The following is a 27,085-nucleotide window of genomic DNA, read 5'->3' as shown; positions in this document are numbered from 1 at the left end:
CTTTGGAGAAACAAAAGCTTTTTGGTGCTACTGCACAAGATGTATTGAAATCCATAGAGGAAAAAGCAAAGTCAGTACAGACAGTCAAGGATTTCCTTCAGGTTCAGCCACCCAGATTCAGCAGAAACTAGCCCTCAAAGAATTGGTCCTTCCCCGGCTTTACAAGTTTCAAAGGGGAAAAAGCAGACGAGCCAGGGGTAGAGGACAATACCGAGGATCTTACAGGGGCCGCCAATGGCAACCTCCAAATCAAAGAGGTGGCCCAGACAGTTCAGCTGCACCACAGGGACAATCACAATTACTTCACTTTCGTGCCACCTACAAAGGTTCAAAGAGAAGCACCTTTGGGCGGAAAATTAGCCTTATTTTCACAAAACTGGCATATCTTAACCAAAGACAGTTGGATTCTGGATTTGATAGACAAAGGCTACATATTCCACTTCCACACATTACCAATAAGACAAGGCATGCCAAACCTGCCACATCATCAAAGGGCAGAGGCACTCTCTCAAGTTTCCAAGCTATTAAGTATAAGAGCAATAGAAAGGGTTCCTCCTCACGAGCAAGGCCAGGGATTTTATTCAAGACTGTTCCTTGTTCCAAGAAAAGAAAACAAATGGAGACCCATACTGGACTTGTCAAATCTAAACACTTTCCTCATTGTGCCAAAGTTCAAAATGCTGATGTTGCAGCAGCTTCTTCCCATGCTGGGCAAGGGGTCTTGGCTGGTCACTCTGGACCTCAAGGAGGCATACCTGCATGTCCCAATCAAACAAAGCTGCAGAAGATACCTCAGATTTCTTGCAGGAACAGAGCATTATCAATTCTCAGCATTGCCGTTTGGCTTGTCTACTGCGCCCAGAGTGTTCACGAAATGCCTGGCATCAGTAGTGGCACACTGCAGACAGCAGGGGATTCAAATATAACCCTACTTGGACGACTGCCTCATACAAGCAGACAACAAACAAACCTTAAAAGGGAATTTGGACTATGTCATGCATCTACTGCAGGCTTTGGGATACAGTCAACATTCAGAAGTCAAAATTACTACCATCCCAACAGATTACATTCCTAGGAGCCAAACTGGACACGGAAACACAAATGGCCTACCTCACAGAGGAAAAACAGCAGCATTTACCAGAATACTTCAAAGGCCTAGCAAAGCTTTCCCAGCTGACTGCAAGGAAAGTCCTGCAGGCCCTGGGTTTCATGGCATCTTGCATTCTTCTGATACCTTTGGCAAGACTTCATATGAGAAAGCTGCAATGGTATTTAAAAAACTTATGGTCTCAACACAGCAACAGCCTAGAGGACATAATCCCACTTATTCCACGCCTGCAGAAGGAATTTCTATGGTGGGCTCAAGCCAGTCAACTAAACAAAGGCATGTCTTTCAACAGACCTCAAGCAGGCCAAATGATCACAACAGACGCCTCAGACCATGGATGGAGGGGGGGGCGCACATGGAGGGCAGATGTATTCAAGGCCTATGGACGCCAAAGGAAAGACATCTGCACATAAACCAAAAGGAGATGTTGGCAGTGATACATGCCATCGAGACTTTCGAAAAATCACTACAGGAAGGGCATTTGCTAATAAGGACAGACAACACCACTGTCATGTGGTACATAAACAAGCAGGGAGGCACTCATTCTTATCCCCTCTGCAGACTAACAATGCTTCTCTGGGAAAAATCCCTGAGCCTGAAGATACACTTACAATCCCAGTTTGTATCAGGCAAGGACAATGTACTGTCGGACAATCTGAGCAGAAATTTCATGGATCCACACGAATGGATGTTGCACCCTCACATTTTCTCTCAACTGACAAGGACATGGGGAATACCGGACGTAGATCTTTTTGCTTCCCACCTAAATCATCACCTGGAAAAGTTCTGCACAAGGACTCACCACCCTCTAGCTTGGAAAACGGATGCTCTCTCCTTCAGCTGGAATTCTCTAAAAATGTATGCATTCCCTCCTCTGCCTCTGCTGACCAAGGTGATACTGAAAATAAAAGCAGAACAACCAACAGGTATCTTGATAGCTCCAGACTGGCCAAGGCAACACTGGTACCCACTGCTATTGACCATAACTCGGACCAAACCATGGCCTCTGACCCTATGGCCCCTGCTCCTAACGCAACACAATTACAGGACTGTACATCAAGACCTGAAAACATTGCATCTGACAGCCTGGAGACTTCCATGACTTCAACACCTACCTCTCTTTCCAAATCTGTTCAAGAGATGTTGCTGGAAGCACGCAGACCTTCCACCAGAAAAACCTATTCAGCCAAGTGGAAAAGATTCAGCATCTGGAATGCCAAAAAGGGTCAGGACACAGAACTACTGAGTATTCCTCAGATATTGGAATACTTGGCAGAACTGTTTCATACTGGACTCTCATACTCCTCAATAAAGATTCATGCCTCAGCAATCTCAGCAAAATACAACTGTGACCCTCCAGTGTTTTCGCATCCTCTGCTAAGACAGTTTTTAAGAGGGATAAAGAATATCAAACCTCCCAGAAAACAGCCAGTACCTGCATGGGACCTCAACTACGTGCTGGAAAAACTAACTCTTCCTCCCTTTGAGCCAGCAGCATCCTCAGAAATGCAATTTCTTTCATGGAAGACGGCCTTCTTATTGGCAGTCACTTCTGCAAGAAGAGTTTCGGAGATACAGGCACTCATGGCAGTGCCCCCCTTCCTCATTTTTCATCAAGACAGTGTCTCCCTAAGAACCAATCCTACATTCATGCCAAAAGTTATTTCCAGGGTGTCTCTAAATCAAGCTATTCATCTGCCTACATTCTTCCCCAATCCTCAAAATAGGGGGGAAAAACTACTGCATACTTTGGACATACACAGACAGCTACGCTACTACTTGGACAGAACTAAGGCCACCAGAAGTCTGACCAGCTGTTTGTAGCTTATGCTGCTGGAGTACAAGGAAAGGCAATCTCCAAGCAAACAATTTCAAAATGGATTGGGCACTGCATCAGATTTTGCTATTCTTTCATGGAAAAGGTGTGCCCGCCAATATTAGGCCACACTCCACCAGAGCTATAGCCACTTCCACAGCTTTCCTAAGAGGAGTGGCAACAAAGGACATTTTAGAGGCTGCTACATGGAGCTCCGTGCATACATTTACCAAGCACTACCACCTGCCATTATACTCCAGATCCCAAGCAGGCTTTGCTTCGGCAGTCCTGCAGGGGATTATAGCTACACCATCCACCATAGTTCCATCCACCCCCAGCTTGGCTATGGTATTCAACCCATATGTTATGACTGCAGTTGCATTCTTGAAGGACATAGTACAGTTTTGTACCTACCATAAATGTAGATGTCCGATAGATACGCAACTGCAGTCGGATTTTCCCACCCTCCTACCCCTCTGTATCCTTCTTTTTGGGTCCCTACCCCTCTTCCCTTCAGCTGGGGGTATCTCCTATGGTGTATCTGTTTATTACTGTTGTGCATGCTTGGGATTATTTTTTATCCATTTACAAAATTTAGCCTTCCTAAGTGGGCACCTGACATCTGGGGCAAGAAACACTGAAGAAGATGGCGTCGGCCGATGCCTTTATACTCCAGCCGTTGTGACGTCGGAGAGGAGGCGACACCAGCCGACGCCGAATCCAGACTTTGGAATTCGGCCGACCGAGGGCTGCCTGAGGCAGGACAACCCATATGTTATGACTGCAGTTGCATATCTATCGGACATCTACATTTATGGTAGGTACAAAAATGTACTTTCCTACATGCTTTGGGGAGTCTTGATGTATTGTTTTGCAAATTTTAGCTGGGCCTGGATGTTTTTGTGTAAGAAAAGGCTTCCTTCTTGCAACTCTAGCCCACAGTCCAGACATATGGAGAATATGGGAGATTGTTGTCAAATGTAGTACACAAACCAGTACTTGCTAGAAATTCCTGTAGCTCCTTCAGTGTTGCTGTAGGTCTCTTGGCAGCCTCCCTGACCAGTTTTAGTCTCGTCTTTTCATCAATTCTGGAGGGACACCCAGTTCTTTGCAACGTCACTATTGTCCCATAGTTTTTCCACTTTTTGATTACTGCCTTCACTGTGTTCCATGGTATATCCAATGCTGTGGAATTTATTTTTGTACCCTTCTGACTGAATGAGATCCCTTTAATGTTTTGTAAGCTGTCTGCGAAACATGGCTTTTGCTGTAGCAGGCAACTGAGTAAATGTCAGGAAAATCTTACTAGGACAGCTGAACTTTATTTGGGGTTAATCAGAGTCTCTCTAATTGATGACAGATGTGTACCCAAGAAGACTGAATGCTGTAGTTAAATCAAAAGGTGCTTCAACAAAGTATTAGTTTAAGGGTGTGCACGTGTATGCAACTAACTTATTGTACATTTTTATTTATATTTTTTCCCTAATAGATTTGTTTTTCAGTTGAATTGTGCAGATTATAGGTCACATTAATGGTGGGAAAATTTTTGAAATGATTTATTGTGGTCTCATTTTTTTATATCACAAAAACCTGGCATTTTAACAGGGGGGTGGGTGCACTTTTTATATGCACTGCAAGTAACTTGCTGTAACTAACTAACTGACATTTAACAAGAAAATAAATTCATGCTACATTTTTAGATGGTCTGCCCAGTTCTGACAGTTTTATGACTACTAGTTGGGGACACATGGGCTAAATTGTAGTTCTGCGGCTCTGACTTAATTTTAATATGTTTCAGGTACGACTGCTGGGAGTAGTTTCAAAAGGACAACCAACCTTGGTTGTTATGGAATTAATGACTCACGGTGACCTGAAAAGTTATCTGCGTTCTTTGCGACCAGATGCTGAGGTACATTTCTGGAATTGTAATAAGTGGTTTTAATATGAACACATTTAGTCTGGTTAGTTTTTTTATCGTATTCATTCCTCTCACCTTTTATTGTACCAGAATAACCCAGGACGGCCTCCTCCTAGTCTTCAGGAGATGATTCAGATGGCATCTGAAATAGCAGATGGTATGGCATACTTAAATGCAAAGAAGTTCGTTCACAGAGATCTTGCAGCTCGTAACTGCATGGTTGCTGAGGATTTGACAGTGAAGATTGGAGGTATGATATTGTTGCTGAATTGCTGTAAATATATTACAGGACAACCTACTTTAAGTCTACGGTAGCAGTCTGGTGGGGCAAGATCATTTGAGCAGTTTTAGGACTTTCAGAATTGTATTATAGTTGAAAAGCAAATCACGTGTTTTTTATGGTTGCCCATTACAGATTCCCAGATGCTGTCCTTAGGCAGGAGGCAAATTCATATGCTGCTAATCTCAGATTAGGTAGAGTTGCAAAGAAGTTACTAGTGTGTTGCTACTTTAAGTTGAAGATGCATGTAAATTGTCTTCTTTCAGTGTGTTTCAGGGTAGCTGAAGCTTTAATTCATTTAGAGCTAGCATACTTGCTGTTAGAGCTTGTTCAAGTGACACAGCAATGTAACTAGCCATCTAGAATGTCCTCTGCCTGATTCGGATGTCCACAAAAGTCTTACCCAGTGCCTTCCTTTGCATATTAAGTAAGGTGACTCCAGTGTGGCCTTGAAACATAGATGGGGCAAATGGATTGGTGTCCTAACATTCACTTTCGGAATTGTACCACCTGTGGTGGTTATTGGCAAGGCACACATGGCCTCTGGTCATATAGCTTTGTTTTTCCTACGATTCCTAAATGCTGTGAAGTAAAGCCTGTAGAAACTATGGTTCTTCCACAAAGTATATTAATTTAATCGCTATTGTAATTTACTGCTTCAATTCTAAATATCCAAGTTTGGTATGCTCAAGAATTTAGTCTTTTAGGGAAGATGTTCTTCATGTTTCACTGTTGCAGTCATCACCCCACTGTGGGTTATACCTTCTGCGGTAGCCCTCGGCTGGCCCGAATACCAGAGTCAGTGTTTTTCTGCATTGGTTGCAGTCGCCTGTAGTCTGACGTCAGGGCATCAGTGCTATAATGCAAGGCAGCCAACAGTCTTTCTTGCCATGGAGCCCGTAGCAGAAGCAGTTCGCAAGAGTGCCAGTTGGTCGCTGTTAGAGTTTGAATTTCAGCTAAAAATGTCTAAAGCTAAGTAGCCCGTTGGGGACCCTTTTTTCTTGCACTAACCGATATCTGAAAAAGTTAATTGTCTCGCCTGTGGAAAGCAGATCCCAAACAGAGACTTCCATTCTTGCTTCGTCACTTGTTTAGGCCCAGACCATGACATCCCCCGTTGCTGGTTCTGTGTCCTCTCTAAGGCGAGAACCGTTCGCCGTAGAGCTCGTTTTGTAGATAGGTATTTTCATGTTCTGCATTCCGAAATGGCTTCTGTCAGCCATCAATACGTGGACATTCCGAAAAAATGCAGAGATAAAGATAGAGACATATCACACAAGGCTAAGCCTTCCAATGACTCTACCACTAAGCAGGTCGTCAGTTCTCCGGAATTCAGTAAGGCACTTTCACAGCCCCTGATGCCAGATTCGATATATATGCAGGCCTCTACCGAAACCGTTTCGGAGTCCAGTATGCCAAAGAAATAATGTTCTTCATCTCACATTGCTGCAGTCCTTACTTATGGGTAGTCCGCGGTCCTCGGTCGGCCCGAATACCAAAGTATTAGGCTGACGTCTGTCATGGGCGCCTAGAACTGACATCAGAGCGTCAGGGTATAAAGGCGCATGACCAACGTCATATCCTCAGTCTTTTTTGCCGCATGGTCCGATGCAGAAGCAGCGTTGCAAGTGCCGTTCGGCGTTCTGAAATTTTTCGGTTTCGGAGTTTCAGACCGATACCAAGTTGGGCTAAGTACCCCGTTGGGGAATATTTTTGTTTTTTCTTGCCTCAGTTACCGGATGTCAGAAAAAGTGAATAATTGTATTTCTTGTGGGAAACAGATACCGCATAGGGATTACCACTCGCTTTGTATTCCTTGTTTGGGACCGGAGCACGACGTAGTCGGGTGTCGGTTTTGTGCTAGGTTTAATAAGCGCACTATAAAACGGAGGTTAGATTGCGCTAGGTTAGTCTTTGGCAAGAGGTGTAATTATAACACGCCGTCGGATGTTCCGACGCCGGCTTCTACTAAGAAGCGCAAAGACAAATCTTTAAAGCCTAGGCAGGATGATTCGTCTGTTACGGACGCTGGATCTTCAGAGGCTACAGCTGAACGGCTGGATCCGGCTGAAGTTTCTGTTGAGTCCCAGGGGGAAACTTTGATTTTACAAGATGTGGCCTCTCAGGAGGCAGGTCAGGCTGAAGGGGCCTCTCAGGTTTCTATTCTCCCTTCTATGCCTAAGGTGGTTAGGCCTTCTGTTACTGTTCCTAAGGCTCCTTCTAAGGGCAGGTCTGTTTTGCCTTCCTCTGGTGTCAGTTCTTGTTCTTCAGGGTCTGTGCCTAAAAAGCATATGCTTAAAATGGCAGAGGATTTGATTTCTTTAATTAGAGGTTCTATGCCCCCTCCTGATAAGAGGCCCAGGATGGAGCCAGAGTTGGAAAGTTTGGAGCAGGCCTCAGATGATTCTGAGTCTTCTGCTGAAGACATCCAAGATTTCCCTCCTTATTCTGATTCTGATGCAGAGGATTCCACCCCTTCTGCTTCTCCTCCAGAGGATTTTTCATTTTCAGAAACTCTGCATTCCATGAGGGAGCATTTTAAGTGGGAAGGACAGGATTACTCTGATTCACGGAAGAGACTCAGGGAGTTTTTGTTTTTGCCACAGCATAGACCCTTAGCTATACCTCCGGTTTTGGATGTTGTTTCGGATGTTTTCTCGGAGGCTTCCCTTAATCCGGATTCTGTGCCTCCTGCTCCAGTTAAACCTGACAGGTATTATAGGGTGCCTGAGGCTCATAAATATCTGTATAAGAGTCCTAGGGCGGACCCAGAAACTATTAGTCAGGGACCTAAGGGTGTTAGAGCCTCTGTTGTTAAGAATCCGGTTCCTCTGGATAAGGAAGCTAGAGCTTTGGAAAGATGGGGTAAGAAGGTGTATACCTCTTCTACTTTAGCGATGAGAGCTTTGAACTGCCAGTTTCATATGTTGAAGTATCAGAATTTCCTCCTTTCTCAGCTAAGATCTAAAGTGGATGCTTTAGCAGAGGGCATAGAGTGTAAAGAATTGCAGGATTTAGTGCATGTTTCTGAACAGGTGGGAAAGCACTCTTTGCAATGTGGTTTTGATGCTTTACAGGCTTCTTCTAGGGTGGCTGCAACTGGTTCAGTTATTCGTAGGCACGCCTGGCTTAAGGATCAGAATTTGTCTGAGCACGTTAAGTCTAGAATTCTGGATGCCCCTTTACAGTCTGAAGTTTTGTTTGGTCCTCCTGTGGAGTCAGTCTTAAAGAAAATGGAAGACAAGGCTAAGTCTATGCAGACTGTTAAAGATTTTTTGCAGGTACAACCTCCAAAGTTTAGTAGAAATTGGCCTACTAAGGGGTGGACGTGCCCTTCTTCTGATTCTCAGTCTAGGGGTAGATCTAGGCATGGTAGGGGCAGAGCTCAGAGTACCTTCAGGCCGAGACAATGGAGTTCGCCTGCTCAATCTACTGGTGAAGGCAGGGGCCAGTCCTTTCGCAAACAGGCCCAATGACCTGCATTTTCAGCTGCCAGATTCTTCCTGCCTGGCAGCTCCTTTGGGAGGAAAGTTGGCTCTTTTCAAACAAAATTGGCATTTAGTTACCCAGGACAAATGGGTATTGGACATTATAAACCGAGGTTACAAGTTTTATTTCCATACCATGCCTCCTTTCAAGGGCATGCCAGACATCCCTCCCCGGCAAAGGATAGAGGCTCGCAAACAAATTTCTTTACTTCTTCAAATGGGAGCTATACAGCCAGTTCCTCTGTCAGAAGTGGGCCTAGGATTTTATTCTCGCCTGTTTCTAGTTCCAAAGAAAGGGAACACGTGGAGACCAATTTTGGATTTATCTATCCTCAACACTTATCTGGACATTCCAAAGTTCAAGATGCTGACTTTACAACAGCTTATACCTCTGTTGGGAAAAGATCACTGGATGGTTACTCTGGATCTCAAAGAGGCTTACCTTCATGTTCCTGTCAGGCCCAGTTGCAGGAGGTACCTGCGTTTTCGGACTGGAAATTTACATTATCAGTTCTCTGCATTGCCCTTTGGCTTATCTACTGCGCCCAGAGTGTTCACAAAGGTTCTGGCTCCAGTGATAGCCTTTTTCAGACTAAGAGGAATACAGATTTATCCTTATTTGGACGATTGCCTGATTATTGCACAGGAAAAGGACGAACTTCTTCAACATCTACAGTATGTGATGGCAGTGTTAAGATGCCTAGGGTATTCTGTGAATGAAACAAAGTCCAGTCTAGTACCCTCTCAGGACATGTGCTTTCTGGGTATGAGACTGAATACAGCTTCCCAGATGGCCTTTTTGACCCCGGACAAACAAAGAAGCCTTTCTCTTTATTTTCATCAAATGTCTCTACGGTCCAGGCTGACTGCAAGGACAGTCCTTCAAGCCTTGGGGTTCATGGCATCTTGTATTCTGGTGCTTCCCAATGCCAAATTGCATATGAGGAAGCTTCAATGGTATCTCAGAAATGTATGGACACAGCACTGCCAAGATCTAGACACTGTCATTCAGATAATACCTTGCATTCAGAAGGAGTTTTTGTGGTGGGCTCAGGAATGTCACCTAAACAAGGGACTCTCTGTGACCCGCCAGAGGCGAGTCAGATTCTAACGACAGATGCCTCGGACAAGGCTTGGGGAGCACACCTCAATGGAAAATGGGTGCAAGACACGTGGCCTGTCAAACTCCAACATTTGCATATCAACTTGAAGGAAATGTTAGCAGTCCAGTTTGCATTGATGGCTTTCAAAGACTTACTTCACCCAGGGCAGGTGTTGATTCAAACAGACAACACTACTGTCATGTGGTACATCAACAAGCAAGGGGGAACCCATTCTTACCCTCTTTGCAGACAAGCGATGATTTTGTGGGAAACTGCTCTCAATCTACACCTCAATCTTCAAGCAAGGTTTCTACCAGGAGCACAGAACTCCTTAGCAGATGTGTTGAGCAGACAAATAGTGGATCCTCACGAGTGGAAATTGGATCCTCATGTATTTCAAAATTGACAGTGTTATGGGGAACTCCAGACATAGATCTGTTCGCTTCTCCACTAAATTACCAGTTGCCAAAGTTTTGCACAAAAATGTTTCATCACACAGCTTGGAAGGTGGACGCTCTATCATTCAGTTGGAACAATCTGCATGTATATGCCTTTCCACCTTTGCCTCTTCTTCCCAAGGTACTTTTGAAGGCCAGACAAGACAAGCCAACCATGATTTTGATAGCACCGGATTGGCCTCGACAACACTGGTACCCACTACTGAGGAGTCTAGTACGAGAACCTCCATGGCCTCTGCCTTTGATTCCGCACCTTTTGTCACAGGAGGACAATCACTTCCTCAATGTCAAGATTCAGTCTCTGCATCTAACAGCCTGGCATATTCTGTTTTAGACTCTGGAGGGTCTCAGCTTCCACAACAAGTTTTGACTGTTATTTTGGAGGCCAGGAGGCCTGGTACCAGGAAAGTTTACGCTGATAAATGGAGGAGATTTTTTATTTGGAGCAAAGGAAAGGACTTTGATGTCTCCAAACCTGATTTAAGTGTTGCTCTTCAATATCTTACTGAGTTATTGGACAAGGGTTTGTCTTTCTCCTCGATAAAGGTCCATGCTGCAGCCATTTCTGCTCACTATGATTGTGACCCTCCTTTATTCTCTCACCCTTTGTTTAAGCAATTTCTTAGAGGGGCAAAGAATATAAGACCCCCACGTAGAGCTCCTACTCCTGCTTGGGATCTCAATTTTGTGTTGAAAAGCTTACTCTACAACCTTTTGAGCCTGCAGCTCGCCAAGTTAAAGTATTTGTCATGGAAAACTGCTTTTTTGTTGGCCATTACCTCTGCAAGAAGGGTTTCTGAATTACAGGCCCTCATGGCAGTGGAGCCTTTCCTGATTTTTCATAAGGATAGGGTATCTTTAGTACTAATCCTTCCTTTATGCCTAAAGTGGTTTCTAGTGTGGCCTTAAACCAAACTATTCATTTGCCTACTTTTTATGCAAACCCCCAAAATAAAGGAGAGAAAATTTTGCATACTTTGGATATTCACAGGCAGTTGCGTTATTATTTGAGCAGAACCAAGGAGTTCAGACAGTCTCAGCAGTTGTTTGTCTCTTTTGCCTTGGGTTCACAGGGTAAACCTGTTTCAAAACAAACTATTTCTAAATGGATTGGGTTTTGTATTTCTTTCTGTTATTCCCATCATGGTAAGGAGATTCCGCTGGAATCAGGCCTCATTCCACTAGGGCTACTGCTACTTCCACGGCCTTTCTAAGGGGGGTAGCTACAAAAGACATTTTGGAGGCAGCTACTTGGAGTTCAGTGCATACTTTTTCTAAACATTACCACCTTCCTCTCTATTCTAAGTCTAGGGCTGGATTTGCCACTGCAATTTTACAGGGCATTTTAGCAGCCCCTAATGCTTTATGATTTTTACCAACCTCCCTTTCCCATTGCTTTGGGATTCTACCCATAAGTAAGGACTGCAGCAATGTGAGATGAAGAACATAGTACAGTTTTGTACCTACCATAAATGTAGATGTTCGAAGATCCACATTGCTGCAGTCCAATTTACCCTCCCTCCTTCCCCACTGTAGTTTAACAGGGTGCTATGCTTTAGGTGATGGTTGTTGTTGGGCATGTTTTTGGGAGGTTTTCTGTTTTTGACTGTGGCCTTTCTTGTTTGGCCTTCTGACATCTGGGGCAAGAAAAGACTGAGGATATGACGTTGGTCATGCGCCTTTATACCCTGACGCTCTGATGTCAGTTCTAGGCACCCATGACCGACGTCAGCCTAATACTTTGGTATTCGGGCCGACCGAGGACCGCGGACTACCCATAAGTAAGGACTGCAGCAATGTGGATCTTCGAACATCTACATTTATGGTAGGTACAAAACTGTACTTTCTCCATCTTCCAAGCCTTTGGCTGTCTCTGCTTTGGTTAGGTGCAGAGCTGAGATGCAGGCACCGGCTTCCGAGGAGGCCTTTCACATTACCGAATCTAGACAAAAACTGATGTCTTCTCATCCGACTACCGTTTTTCTCAGACCGACTGATACTCTTAGGCCTAGAAACCAGGCCACTCCTAGAAAATCAGCTTCTAGCCACCATCTTGCCCCTGGTCCACCACCCCAAGCAGAAATGCTTAAAATGGCGGAGGATCTCATCTCCCTTATCTCAGGGGTAGTTAGGCCACAACTTCTAAAAGGAAAAGACACCCTTCTCCAGAAATTGACAGAACAGGATTGAGGAATCTGACTGTTCAGATTTTGAAGAACAACTTCCTCTGATTGCTTATGAGGATTCAGATGCAGAGGGAATCCATCCCTTCTGCCTCACCTGCAGAAGACCTTTCCTTTGGGGCAACCCTTCACACTCTCAGGGAACATTCCCAATGGGAATCTCAGGATTTCCTCCAGTCTAAGAAAAGACTTGGAGAGTTTCTGGACCTGACCCAGCATAGACCCCTGGCCGTTCCCCCTATTTTAGAAGTGGTGGATGATGTTTTGTATGAATCCAGCTTAGCCCCTGACACTTTCCCACCTGCTCTCAGTAAACCTGACAGGGATTAGAGTACTGGATTCTCACAAATACCTGTACAGAAATCCTGCTGCAGACCCAGAGGTCATTACACAGGGCCCTAATGGAGCTAAGACTAGTTCTGCCAAGCATCCTATTCCTTCTGACAAGGATTCCAGAGCTCTGGATAGGTGGGATAAAAAAGTATACACCATGCAACCTTAGCTATCCGAGCACTCAACTGTCAGTTCCATATGTTAAAATATCAACAACACACTTTGGAACTATTAAAACAAAAGATTTCAGCCTTTCCTGACTGTACCAATTCAAAAGAGTTAGCAGATTTACTGTACTCTACTTGTCAAGTGGCCAAACACTCCTTACACTGTGGATATGACACCCTAGAGCCCATAGCAGGGCAGCAGTGTCAGGATCTGTCATTAGGAGGCATTCATGGTTGAAGGAACAACCTCTTCCTGATCATGTTATGTCTAAACTAATTGATGCACCCCTGGACAAGGACCACTTGTTCGGAGTAAAAGCAGAAGAGGTGCTTAAAAAGTTGGAAGACAAAGTAAAATCTATGCGAACAGTAAAAGATTTCTTTCAGGTTCAACCTCCCAGGTTCAGTAGGAACTTTCCCCTCCAAGCACTGGTCCTTCCTTGCACCTAGCAGACAGGGCCAAGGTAAGCCCCACAGGGACAGACCATCCAGACAGAATCAAGTAGAGCTGAGCTTTTTAGATATAGAATACGCTGGTTAGATCAGCAGTACAGTTCAGGGAAGGCTGTTTTAAGGGAAAATTTGAAGAGTGGACTTTAGGTAGCCCAAATAGTTTAACCTTGATTAACCGCCGCTGCTCTTGTGTGCTCCTGTAGCAACTCCGCGCCAAAGCGTGCTTTATAGCAGGGGGCTGGGGAAAAAAAAGGATGCACGCACTCGAGGCCCTTCTCAGTATGGAGAACATCGATGTCTGTGCTGTAACTGAAACCTGGTTCAAGGCTCCCGAGAGCACCCCGGCACTATCAGGCTTTACCTCATATCATGCGTTCCGGCCCCAAAATCCGGACAACACCAAGAAAGGAGGGGGGTGTCTATATTCATCAAGAACACCCACACCTCAAGGTTGGTGGCAACGCACGATGCATCGGAGACCATCCAGGTGCAATTAACCATAGGCAAGCCTGCTCTGCAATTTGTAGCATGTTACAGGCCACCCTCTCAATCTCGGGAACCTCACATGGCTTTCCTGAAAACATTGGAGGGGATAAATACATCTCCAAACACCATCATACTAGGTGATTTCAACTACCCGAATATAGACTGGGATCACTACTCAAGCCCCAACACTCTAGCCCAAAGGTTACTAGAGTTCATAAACTCAAATGCCATGGAACAGCTAGTCACCATTCCCACAAGAGGAGATAACATACTAGATCTCGTCATCACGAACATGGGGTCACAATGTTCAACACCGGAAGTATACCCTTCACTGGTGAGATCAGACCATAAACTAATCTCACTGGAAGTCCACATCCCGCCCCCACCTGAGATAAAAAAGACCATAGTGAAGAATTTCTCAAAAGCCGACTTCACACTTCTAAAAGCTAGGGTGGTCTCCTTTAAGGTCCCCGAGACTGCGGAAAACATTACTCTAGCCGCTGAATCACTTACAAATGCCTTCTACCAGCACCTACAGGACTGCATGGATCAGGCAATCCCAAACAAAACAAAGACCCTCTGTACCAAAGGCAAGTGTCCAGTTTGGTGGACCCCAGCCATAAACAAGCTCTACAACAAAAGGAGGAAGCTACTACAAGATAGAGCAAAATCCTTAAAAGGGAAAACCTTGATCATTATAAGTAAAAAATTAAGATCTCTCATAACATCATCCAAGGCAAATTTTGAGAGAAAAGTCGCTAAGGACTCAAAGGACAATCATAAAGCCTTCTTTAGCTATGTTAGAAACCTGGGAGGAAACTCCCAGATATGCTCAGAATTAGTTCAAAATGATGTAAAAATTACTGAACCTACAGACATTGCCAACATACTAGCTGACAGGTTCAGTGCAAACTCCCCCCCCCCCCCAAAAGGTGAGATATCTATACCAGAGAATTATAGCCCCCCAAACATCTCTAACGCTCAGGTGAGAACTGCTCTCTCAAAGGCAAAAAACACAGCATCTATGGGACCAGATGGTGTCCCCGGATGTGTGCTCCACCAACTCAATGAGGAATTAAATCCGCAGTTAGGGCAGCTGTTTAATCTTAGCCTCACCTAAGGATACGTGCCTAAGGAGTGGCGTACGGCAACTGTGGTCCCACTTCACAAAGGAGGTGCCTCCACCGACCCGGGAAATTACCGTCCCATCAGCTTGACAAGCTTGATCTGCAAAGCTATGGAGAGGATCATAATGGAACTCATAAATAGACATAGGAGACTTGCAGACTTTGGAACCGACCCAGTTTGGCTTTGTCAAGGGCAGATCATGCCTTTTAAACCTGGTGGACTTTTTCGAAACAGTCACCAAGGCCATTGATGAGGGAAAGGCAGTCCACACAGCCTACCTCGACCTGGCAAAAGCTTTCGACACAATACCCCACTCAGGTATCATTGAAAAACTCATCAGCTTAAATGTAAACCCATACGTCACAAGATGGGTTGCAAATTGGCTAAGTGACAGAACCCACAGGGTCAGAGTTGCTGGCGCCATGTCAGACTCAAAGCCTGTCACAAGTGGTGTCCCACAGGGCTCAGTCCTGGGCCCTCTCCTGTTCGGCATCTACTTTTCAGAAGTACAAGCAAACACAGGAGGATTATGGCTGACAAAATTTGCAGATGACTGCAAACTGGGCGCCATAGTTGAGAACACATCTGACACAGATATCCTTCAAAAGGGTCTTATAGAAATGGAAAACTGGTGCCAGAACCATGGCCTAAAGTTAACCGCCAAAAAATGCATAGTCATACCCTTCGGGAAAAACAAGGTTACCCCTAGCTACCATATAGGCGGCAACCCACTAAACACAGAAGAGGTTATCAGGGATCTGGGTACCCAGGTTGACAGTAACCTTTCATTTGATACTCACATTGCCAAAGTAGTTAGGAAGACCTTCTACATTGCCCACCTGATCATGAAGGGATTCACATCTAGGTCAAGGAAAGTCATCGTCCCCCTGTACTCATCACTCATCAGGCCAATGATTGAGTGCAATGCCCCATTCGGAATGTATCTGACACGACACCTGCAGCAACTGGAAAGGCCCCAAAAGTTCCTCACCAAAAGGATAAAGGGTCTCAAAAATATGTCCTATGCTGCCCGACTGAAGGATCTTCAGCTCTACTCAGTCGCTTACCGTCTGCTCAGAGGTGACCTGTGCCTGACATACAAGGCCATGTCCAACCCAGAATTAATGAACATGCTTCACCTCAAAAAATCTAGATCCCTCAGAACTACAAGGGCAGGAGACTTAAACCTTGACACGGTTATTAATAGGACGTGCTGGAGGGACAGATTCATCACCCAGAGACTCCCTATGCTGTGGAACAAAATCCCGGTACATGTGAGGCAGAGCACCTCGCTGGCTTTGTTCAAGAGAAATCTTGACCAATGGATGGGAGATCGCAGATATACCCCAGGGATTATCTCAGTGTCACTGCTTGACAGAGGCACAGCAAAATAATGGGCATAGTATCCTCCAAACTAAAGGGGTGGCGAAAGCCACAAAACTCTGGCTAGGCTTATAAATGCCCTTGGGCAGATAGCCTAGTATGAACCTATGAACCTAATCCAGGCCCCTGTCCCAGGGCTAGCAGAGAAGCCAACAGTGGACCACTTGCGCTCCAAAGATGGGGAGTTCTAAGCCACCTTCTATGGCAAAAACTCCCAATGAGTCCCTCTCCCCCCTCTGCCCTCCCTTCACTCACCAAAAGATAGGAGGAAGGCTCTCCCTCTGCAAAGAAAATTGGCTTCCTATAACAAAGGACTGATGGGTCTTAAAATTCATTTTCAGTGAACTCCCAGTTCCAAAAGGTTACCCAGACTTGCCTCCAAATCAGTGGGCAGAGGCATTGAAACAGGTCCAAACTGTCATATCCCGGGGGCAGTAGAACCTGTCCCCTCAGATCAAACAAGCAAAGGCTTTTATTCCAGACTATTCCTCGTTCCCAGAAAAGAGGGCACATGGCACCCCATCCTGGATCTATCCATTCTGAACACCTCCCTGGTGGTCCCCAGATTCAAAATGCTAACTTTGCAGCAGCTGCTGCCTATGCTTACAAAAATGCCTGGCTAGTGACCCTATACCAAAAAGATGCCTACCTCCACATCCCCATAAGGAAATCCTCCAGGAAATTCCTGCACTTCAGAGCCGGCTCACAACAATTTCAGTTCTCTGCGCTACCCTTTTTGCTTATCTGCTGCACCCAGAGTATTCACCAAATGCTTATCCCTGGCCATAGCATTTTGCAGACCGAGAAATATACAGATTTACCCTTATCTGGACGGCTGCCTCATTCAGGCAGAGTGCAAAGAAAAGCTGCTACAGTACCTTCTCTTTGTCAAAACCCTCCTAACTTCCCTAGGGTTCACCATCAATGAGAAGAAATCAAAGCAAACACCCTCCAGGAAGATAATTTTCTTGGGAGCACTGCTGGACACAGCATCCCAAATGGCCTTCTTATCTCCAGAAAAGCAGAGCTTCCTGCCTCTCTACTTTACCCAGCTGGCTTCCAGAAGTCACCTCACTGCGAGGAAGTTCTTGCAAGCCTTGGAGTACATGGCATCTTGCATTCTTCAAATTCCCCTGGCCAGGCTTCACATGCGGGAACGTCATTGGTGTCAGCACTCAGCCTCTAGAGACCTCTATCCCTCTGATCCCATGTATAAGGGCCGAGTTTCCATGCCCACCAGAGAAACTTGGCCCTTATACACGGGATCAGAGGGAGAGAGGTCTCTTCAGTGGTATCTAAAGAACCTTTGGTGTCAGCACTGTCAGCCTCTAGAGACCTCTCTCCCTCTGATCCCGTGTACAAGGGCCATGTTTCTCTGGTGGATTGGGACCTGTGCCAAGAATAAGGGTCTTCCCTTCATCCTCCACCTTACCGGCCAGACCATCACCACCGACGCCTCAGACATTGCTTGGGGCACTCACCTAGCAGGCAGGTGCACCCAAGGTCTTTGGGATGCCCAGCACCTTTCCTTACACATCAGTCAGAAAGAAATGATGGCAGTCCAAAAGGCTCTGACATCCTTAAAACCCCATGTCAGGCCAGGGGTCCTCCTTATCAAAACAGACAACACCACAGTAATCTGGTACATCAGCAAACAGGAGGGGACCCAGTCTTACCCTTTGTGCAGGCTAGCCATGAACCTCTGGCTGACCGCCACCTCCATGGGTCTACACTTAATTGCCCAATACCTACCAGGGGTCAACAACACCCTGGCAGACCATCTAAGCAGAAAATTACTGGACCCCCATGAATGGCAGCTCCACAGAAAAATCTTTCTGCAAATCACTCAGGAGTGGGGGACTCTGGAGGTGGATCTCTTTTCTTCGTACCTCAACCACCAGCTGAAAAAATATTGTACCAGAGAGCATCACCACCTAGCATGGTAATGATGCCTTGACATTCCCCTGGAAATCCCTCTTTATGTGCACTTTCCCTTCTCTGCCTCTTATTCTCAAGGTACTGATCAAAATAATGGAGGAGAGACCAAAGGCCATCCTCATTGCTCCAGATTGACCCAGACAGCATTGGTACCCCTTACTGCGCAGCCTGACTTTACAGCCCCCAGGCCGCTTCCCCTGATCGCAGACCTGTTGACCTAGGTGGGGGCGGGGATACTGCACCCAGACTTGCAGTGTCAATCTTTCAGCATGGCTAATAATTTAAAAACAAACAAGGGGTCCCTGTTAAGCAAACAGGTCCTAGAAATTATCTCGGAGGCCAGAAGGCCAAGCACCAGAAAATCTTACACAGGGAAATGGAGAACATTCTGCTCCTGGAGCCACTCCAGAGGGGCTAGTACCTCTCATCCTTCCATCCGTCTTATCTTGGACTACCTAGCTGAGTTGCTCAATAGTGGCCTCTCCTTCTCTTCTATTAATTTCAGCTCATTTCAATTTAGACCTCCCCCTCCTCTCACATCCTTTGATTAAACAATTCTGCAGAGGGGCTTCTATTATCAGACCTCCCATGCCAGCCTGGACCTGAATTATGTTTTAGAAAAACTAACCTTACCTCCATTCGAACCTGCTACTTCAGCAGAATTGAAGTACCTCTCCTGGAAGACTGCTTTCCTACTAGATATCACCTTAGTCAGAAGGGTTTCAGAACTTCTGGAACTCATGGGTGTTGAACCCTTTATCATTTTCCATGCAGACAGCGTCTCCCTGAGGACTTAAACCCTCATTTATGCACAAGGTGGTATCTGATGTGACCCTCAACCAGGTCATACATCTACCGGTCATACATCTACCCACCTTCTTTTCCAATCCTCAAAACAAGGGGTAAAGAATTCTGCACCCACTAGACATGCACAGACATCTCCGATACTACCTGGACCGTAATAAACCCTTCAGAAAAACAGACCAGCTTCTTGTCAGCTTTGCCCCAGGGGCAGAGGGAAAGCCCATTTCCAAGCAAACCATTTCCAAATGGATATCACACTGTATCCATTTCTGCTATAGACTGCATGGGGAATCCCCCCCTAAGTCTGTTTGTACCCATTCCATTAGGGTAGCCTCCACTTCCACAGCCTTCCTCAGAGGAGTCCCCACCAGGGACAAGCAGAAGAACATTGACTCTGGTATTCAGGCTGACTGTGGGCTACCACAGCAGGGATAACCCACAGGTGATGACTGCAACAGTGAATACACTCGAACATCTACATTTATGGTAAGTGTACACAACTGTACTTTTCTTTTTCCTTTCTGTTATCAACTATCTTCCTTTTTTTGCATTAATAATGTTCATATGTCTGTTATGTACCTGGAGCTTTTCTCCCCGGGCCTCCGCTGAAAATGGATATGTATCCAGTCGGACTCTCCCGGTTAACAAATGTAAAATAAATAAATAAATCAAGGTTGAATTTTTATCTTGGGTTTACAGATAAAGTCTTAATCAGTATGTGTTTTTCATTTTTGTCCAAAGGAGATCATTATTAAAATGTAGCATGGTTGGGAGAAAAGTCTTCTGAAGTCTGATAGTCAGTGCCCTTGCCTTGTTCTTCAGTGTGCCAAGTTAAGGGGATAAGGGGCGAGCCAGTTAATGTGCATCACCGGGTGGCCGAGACACCAGTCCTCCATGGTGTCCTTATATGGTTGTAGCAGCATTGTTTGCAGATGTAACACCTGCATCCCAAATGAGTGTAAGTGATGCGCACACACATACAGTTGAATTTTTATCCACTTGTAACCCAAAGAAAGTAGCCCTTTGTGTTTAAAAAAAAAAAAAAACAGTAAGTGAAAATCTTCTCTAGGTGTGCAACATGTGGTGGTGGCATACATCTTCCAGCCCTGTACGTGATTGTGTCACTGCTAATGATTCCTATTCTTTTGCGGTGATTGCTTGGGCATCCTATATATTATCATTAAGATTCAGTTATCCACTAGCCTTCACCCCCCCCCCCCCACAAACAAAGCCACACTGGTGTCTGTGCCCCATCCTTGGTACTGCCTACATCAGCTTACCAGCCAGTATGGACATAAGTGCCTCGTAGTCATGGTTAAGTGCTGAAGTGCCTACAGGCAGTAGGAAGAAAGACACGGATCCTTACCCTCTCTTAACAAAACTGTTATTACTGTGTATTTCTGTGATTTTTGAAGGTTTCTGTCATTTTAATACCCCATTCATAAAATTCAGCCATTTACCCTGTAGTATCCCACCCCACCATTTTCCAAACTACTTTTGGTACACATTCAAAACTGGAAGATTTTTCAACTAGACTTTAGGCCATTAGCTCATCAAATTAACCAACTAAACGCCACCTGTAACCCTCCGATTATTAGTCCTGTCAAAAATGATGCAAGCGAATCTTTTAAATCCATCCTGGGCATAATAGATTGTAGTAGTTACTTCTACTCAGGCCTCCTTCTGGGAGTGTACCAGCTTACCTCTAGCACTCCTTAGTACTATAAATTCTCCCCCTCAACCAGTTGCTTCCTTGGTGTCACTGCAGTTGCCTATAAATTTCTCTGAAAGTTACCAAAATGTAATGTCTGAGTGCCACCCTTTTAAACTCTTATATTGTTGTTGGTGTATCCCTGGAGTTTATTTATTCCTCCCTAGTTACCTATCCGTTGTTTGGTTTCCCTTTCCTCTGCAGCTTCTGTCTCTCATTTCTTAAGTTTTCCAAAGTTAATACTGGCCGGATTCCTTTTTGCCTGGATGTACCTCTCTACATTCTCTCATTTTTCTCTTTGCTTTGGTCCCATTCTCCACTTATTCCACTTGCTCACTGCTTTAATAATGTCTCTAAAAATGTTTTATTATTTTATGATGTTAACATACAATGTCTTGCTAGTTGCTTTTCCTCATAACTGGAAGGCTTTTCATGGTCAGACAAAAACTCTTGAGCCTGCTTTAACTTTTGTTATTCTCTAAAGTATCACCTCTGTCAGTTCTTCATCTGGTATCATGATATGCCCTTGTTCATAGTCATTATAGTATTTCAGTCTGCATGCATCCCTTTAAACCCACTAACCTCATGTAGTGATCAAGGAGCAACTTTTTTATTACTTACCTTCATTGCCCTAGTAACCTCCATCTACACCCCTGTGATGTGACACTACATTCCATTCAAAGGAAAAAATTGAAACGACATCACAAACTGTTGAACAAACAAAAAATGCAGGACAAAGCACTTCCAAGCACCCAGGAAATCTTCAGCTATTCAGGTCTTTTTTAGGGTTAAAAGCAGAACGTAGTGCCACACTGAAAGAAAAATGAGTGAAGTTTAGCGCTTTTTGTCTTACGTTCTGGTTTTAACCCTAATAAAGAACTGAATAGCTGAAGATTTCCTGGGTCCTTGAAGTGCTTTGTCCTGCATTTTTTGTTTGTACTACATTCCATTCGTCAGGAAGCAGTAAAATACCTTCTTGGAATGTTGTTGTTCTGGTCATGTCTCAAGAGCAATATTTATTTATTTAACATTTGTTTACAGGGAAAGTCCGACTGGGACAGAGCCCTTTTCAGCAGAGGCCCAGGGAGAAACACTCCAGACGCATGTCTTTGGAATGTGGGAGGAAACTGGAGCACCCGGAGGAAATCCATACAACCACAGGGAGGACGTTGACTTCTCACAGAAGGCACTCCAGCTGAGAATCGAACTGAAGGACCTCTTGCTGTGAGGCAGCAACGCTAACTACTGCAACACTGTGCCACCAGTAACTATTATTGTCCATGCTGATGCATAACCCTGTATGATAACTTTGTCCATTCCCTTGCTCTACCTTTAGTTCACATATAAATGTCGACATTGATTCAAACCCAGCAAGATCCTTCCTCCATCTGTAATTGCCAGATATCAGCATGTTCCCATAAGTCTTTCTTAGCAGCAAAACCGTCTTTTGTAATTCCCATTTAGCTCTGTGCAAAAACCTTTAAGGCTTTCCATTCAATCTTTTTATTTTCGCCAGTTCCTCTTCTTTTAGTTTTGCAGCTAAACCAGATAACCAGTTCTTCAAAACTTTCTGTTGAGTGAAAGGTCACTTGCTAATGTTAGGCTATATTCTTGGACGTTAACCTTAGTATTTATTAATGTAGTCCAACCCCTGTCTCTCTGGTGAAGTTAATACAAAAGCTGCTAGAATACTAACACACCCAGCAAAAAATAACTTTTAACAGACACTTGCAGCATACCTCTCAACCTGTTAGCACAAGAAATCAGGACAAAGCCTGACATAATGGGGGGGGGGGGGGGGCAGGTGCCCAAAAATAGGGACAGATTTTAAATTTAGCTCTTATAAACTTAAAGTTGTTGAAATAACAGGATTTGTGTTAGCATGCATTTTTCTGTAGGATGTGAAGTCTGAAACTCTAATGTATACCATTATTTAGTGACTTCAGTCCACAAATCATCCCAGTGAATTGCCAGAAAACCACAAATTTTGAGGAACACACCAAAATGAGGCAAAAATCTGGACAGTCTGCAAAACTTTGGACAGTTGAGAGCCATGACTTGCAGTCAGTAACTGTTTAAGTAAGAATGGATTTCCTTTAGTTCTCTCTCTTTAATTTGCTTTGTTTCTTGTAGCAGCTGTTGCTTTCACCTCTTGTAGGAGAGCAGCAAATTCCTCATGTAGTCTTATAACCAAAGTAAGGGAAGTAGTGCATTTCCTTCGCTTTTCGGATTTGTTGGCATCTGTTTCTCATAACAGTTTGTCTTCATCAGATTACCGACTTCTCCAATCATTAGTCATCTCCCTGTTAACATATCAACTTGTTACTTGTTCCCCTGGATGACCTTAAATAACTGGCAGATGTTCTTCGTGTTTCACTGTTGCAGTCATTACATTTGGGTTATCCTGCTGGCAGGTTGCCCTCAGTCGGCCTGAATTCCAAAGTCGGTTGCTGTCGCCTCTTCCCTGACGTCAGGTCATCAGGGGTATAAAAGATGCAGCCGACGCCATTTTATTTAGTCTTTCTTGCCGCACGGTGCCCGAAGCAGAAGCAGTTCGCAAGTGCTGGTCGGCCGACTCCTGAGATTTTCATGTTCGAGTTTCAGATCCGAAGTTTTCATTAAAAGCGAAGTACCCCGTTGAGGAAACTTTTTTCTTGCTCCAGACCAATGTCAGAAAAAGCTAATAATTGTATTTCTTGTGGAAAGCAAATACCTCATAAGGACTTTCATTCTTATTGTATTCCTTGCCTAGACCCTGACCACGACGTTGCTAGTTGTCGGTTTTGTGCTAGATTTAACCAACGCACTATTAAACGTCAGTACGATTTTGCATTAAGCTATTTTGGGTGAAGATTTAATTATACAATGTCGTTGGATAGCCCTCCGACTACCGGAGTTCACAAAAAACGAAAAGAAAAAGACAGGCAACTGAGATCCAAAACCGACGACGAAGCTTCTCCTAAGCAAGTCACCGGTTCTCAGTGAAGCGCTTTTGCAGCCCCTGACGCCCGCTACTTTAGAGTCGCAGACCGCTACCGACTCCCACGTGGAGTCGGCCAGGCCGCAGGAAACTCAAGGTATTGGAGCCTCGGAGATAATTCCCTCGGATGGGTCTGGAGCCTCTGTGCAGGCATCGGCTTCAGAGGGTGTATTCAGACCCAAACAATTATATATTAAACCAGCATCAAAGGCTAAAACACCTTTAAAGTCAAAGAAACAAGTTCACCAGCCACAAGGACAGGCCTCCATGCCCAAAAAACAGATGCTAAAAATGGCCGAAGACTTAATTACCTTGATTAGGGGTTCTCATCCCCCTCCTGATAAGAGGCCTAGGCAAGAGACAGACTATAAATCTTCAGATCAGGTTTCCATTTCTTCTGATTCCTCTTCTGATCAGGAATATTCTCTTCCCCCTATGAGGATTCCGATGCTGAAGAGTCAATTCCTTCAGCTTCTCCTCCTGAGGACTACTCTTTTGGGGAAACCTTGCATACCATGAGGGAGCACTTCCACTGGGAAAGCCAAGATTTTTCAGAATCTAAGAAAAGGCTCAGAGACTTCCTTTTACTACCTCAACACAGGCCTCTAGCTATTCCACCTGTGTTAGACATTGTAGATGATGTGTTCTCGGAGTCTAGTCTGACCCCTGACTCTTTGCCTCCAGCCCCTGTTAAACCGGACAGATACTGCAGGGTCCCTGACTCTCATAAATTCCTTTTCAAAAACCCTACTGCTGACCCAGAAACTATTTCACAGGGTCCAAAAGGGGTCAAGGCTTGTACTGCAAAAAAACATACCCCCTCTGACAGGAATTCTAGGGCACTGGATTGATGGGGAAAAAAGTTTTACGTATCTGCTACTTTGGCTATAAGGGCTTTAAATTGCCAGTTTCATATGCTTAAATAGCAATATATCATGACACTGCTTAAACAGAAAATGATGGCTAATTCTGAATGTGCAGAAAACAAAGAAATGCAGGATTTATTGCATGCATCTGAGCAAGTTGGAAAGCATACTTTGCAATGTGGGTTCGATTCTCTAGAGGCCTCCTGCAGGGCCGCTGTTACAGGTTCTGTCATTAGGAGGCATGCTTGGTTAAAGGAACAAAATCTGCCTGACCATGTTAAAGCAAAATTATTAGATGCTCCTTTACTGCATGATACCTTGTTTGGTGTTAAGGCAGAAGAGGTGTTAAAGAAAATGAAGGACAACGCTAAATCTATGCAAATGGTCAAGGATTTCTTACAGGTACAGCCACCTAGATTTAGCAGACACTCGCCTACAAAGAATTGGTCCTTTCCAGTCTCAGACAGACCTCAAAGGGGCAGATCCAGACGTCCTAGAGGCAGATCACAGCCGCAAGTTTCCTACAGGTCTAAGCAGTGGAGTGCCTCTACTTCCAATGGTGGAGAAGACAAATCACAACCATACAGGAAACAGTCCCAATGACTTCCCCCTGCCTGCACCAAGCACTTATCTTCTGGCAGCACCCTTAGGGGGAAAACTAGCACTTTTTTCTCAATTGGCACATTATAACCCAGGACAAATGGGTTCTAGACATAGTGTCACAAGGCTACAAGTTTCATTTCCATCCCCTGCCAAGAGCAAACGGTTGGCCAGACCTGCCAAAAAATCAGTGGGCAGAGGCTCAGAAACAAGTTACTGCTGTCATGGACATGAGGGCAATTCAACAAGTGCCACAGCAAGAGCAGGGACAAGGATTTTACTCAAGACTGTTCTTGGTACCCAGAAAGGACAAAGGTCCAGTATTGGTCTCCATGCTATCTACTCAAAACACTTTCCTGGATATACCAAAATTCAAGATGTTGACCTTACAGCAGCTTCTGCCCATGCTGGGCAGCAAGGCTTGGCTCGTGTCTTTAGACCTAAAAGAGGCATACCTGCATGTCCCAATCAGACAACCATGCAGAAGATACCTCAGATTCAAGGCTGGCTCAAAACATTACCAATTCTCTGCACTGCCCTTTGGCTTATCTACTGCACCCAGGGTCTTCACAAAGTGCCTGGCACCAGTAATTGCTTACTCCAGGCAAAGAGGAATACAAATATATCCTTATTTGGACGACTGCCTCACACAAGCAGAGAACAAGGACATTCTACTACAGCATCTAACTTTTGTGATGAGACTTTTAACATGCCAAGGGGGTACACAGTCAACAAAAAGAAATCAAAACTAGTACCATCTCAAGAGATAATATTCCTGGGTGCAAGCTTAAATACAGCTGCCCAGATGTCTTATCTCACTCCAGACAAAGGAAACTGACTACCTGTTTCAAGGAAATAGCAACAAAGACCCAGTTATCTGCATGAAAAATTCTGCAGGCTTTGGGCTTCATGGCATCCTGCATCTTACTAATTCCATATGCATATGAGGAAAATTCAACAGTACCTAAAAAGTGTCTGGACACAACATTGCCACAGTCTGGAAACTTCTAATACCCTGCTTGCAACAGGAATTTCGATGGTGGGCAAAGGCTTGTCACCAAAACAAGGGACTGTCATTCACACTACCCCCAGCCAGGCAGAGCCTAACGACGGATGCATCAGATTATGCCTGGGGGGGCACACATGGCAGGAAGAGGCATTCAGGGCACCTGGTCCACAAACCAAAAGCATCTACATACCAATCCAAAAGAGATGCTTGCTGTTCAAAATGCCCTGACAGCCTTCAAGGACCTACTTCATCCGGGACAACTACTGATAAAGACAGACAACACCACGGTCGTATGGTACATAAGCAGGGGGGATCTCATTCTTACCCCCCTATGCAGACTAGCCATGACTTTATGGGACACAGCATTGACTTACCAGGTTCATCTGCAGGCAGAATTCCTGCCAGGGAAGGAAAATACTCTGGCAGACGAACTAAGCAGAAACCTCATGGATCCCCATGAGTGGCACCTGGATCCACAAGTCTTCAGCATGATAACAATGGAATGGGGACGCCCGGACATAGATCTGTTTGCCTCCCCTCAAAACAATCAACTAAGAAAGATTCTGCACAAGGACTTATCAGAGCCAAGCTTGGAAAGTGGACGCCTTATCTTTCAACTGGACAAACCTATCAGTATATGCCTTTCCTCCACTGCCTCTCCTCCCCAAAGTACTCCTAAAAGTCAGGCAGGAGAGACCAAAAATGATTCTGATTGCCCCAGACTGGCCACGCCAGTACTGGTATCTGATCCTAAGGAACTTGTCCCAGTGCCCAGCCTGGACCTTACCTCAAATACCTCATCTACTGTCCCAACAAAACAATCAGATTCTGCACAGCCAACTCAGGACTCTAAATCTGGCAGCATGGCAGATA

At 44.9% G+C, this 27,085-nt stretch overlaps 1 protein-coding gene across 1 annotated transcript in view; it reads left to right on the top strand.

The window, feature by feature from the left end:
* INSR (insulin receptor) overlaps positions 1 to 27,085 on the top strand; it is a 1,335,646-nt gene that overhangs the window by 1,208,006 nt on the left and 100,555 nt on the right. The window contains exons 17-18 of the mRNA XM_044090750.1: positions 4,723 to 4,833; positions 4,933 to 5,092. Of these exons, the coding sequence (XP_043946685.1) occupies positions 4,723 to 4,833; positions 4,933 to 5,092 (271 nt within the window). The remainder of the gene's footprint in view (positions 1 to 4,722; positions 4,834 to 4,932; positions 5,093 to 27,085) is intronic.

Source organism: Protopterus annectens, chromosome 13.part0, assembly GCF_019279795.1.
Source record: "Protopterus annectens isolate FY-2018-M chromosome 13.part0, PAN1.0, whole genome shotgun sequence".
Taxonomy (NCBI): domain Eukaryota; kingdom Metazoa; phylum Chordata; order Ceratodontiformes; family Protopteridae; genus Protopterus; species Protopterus annectens.
This window is presented reverse-complemented; position numbering and strand designations above follow the sequence as displayed.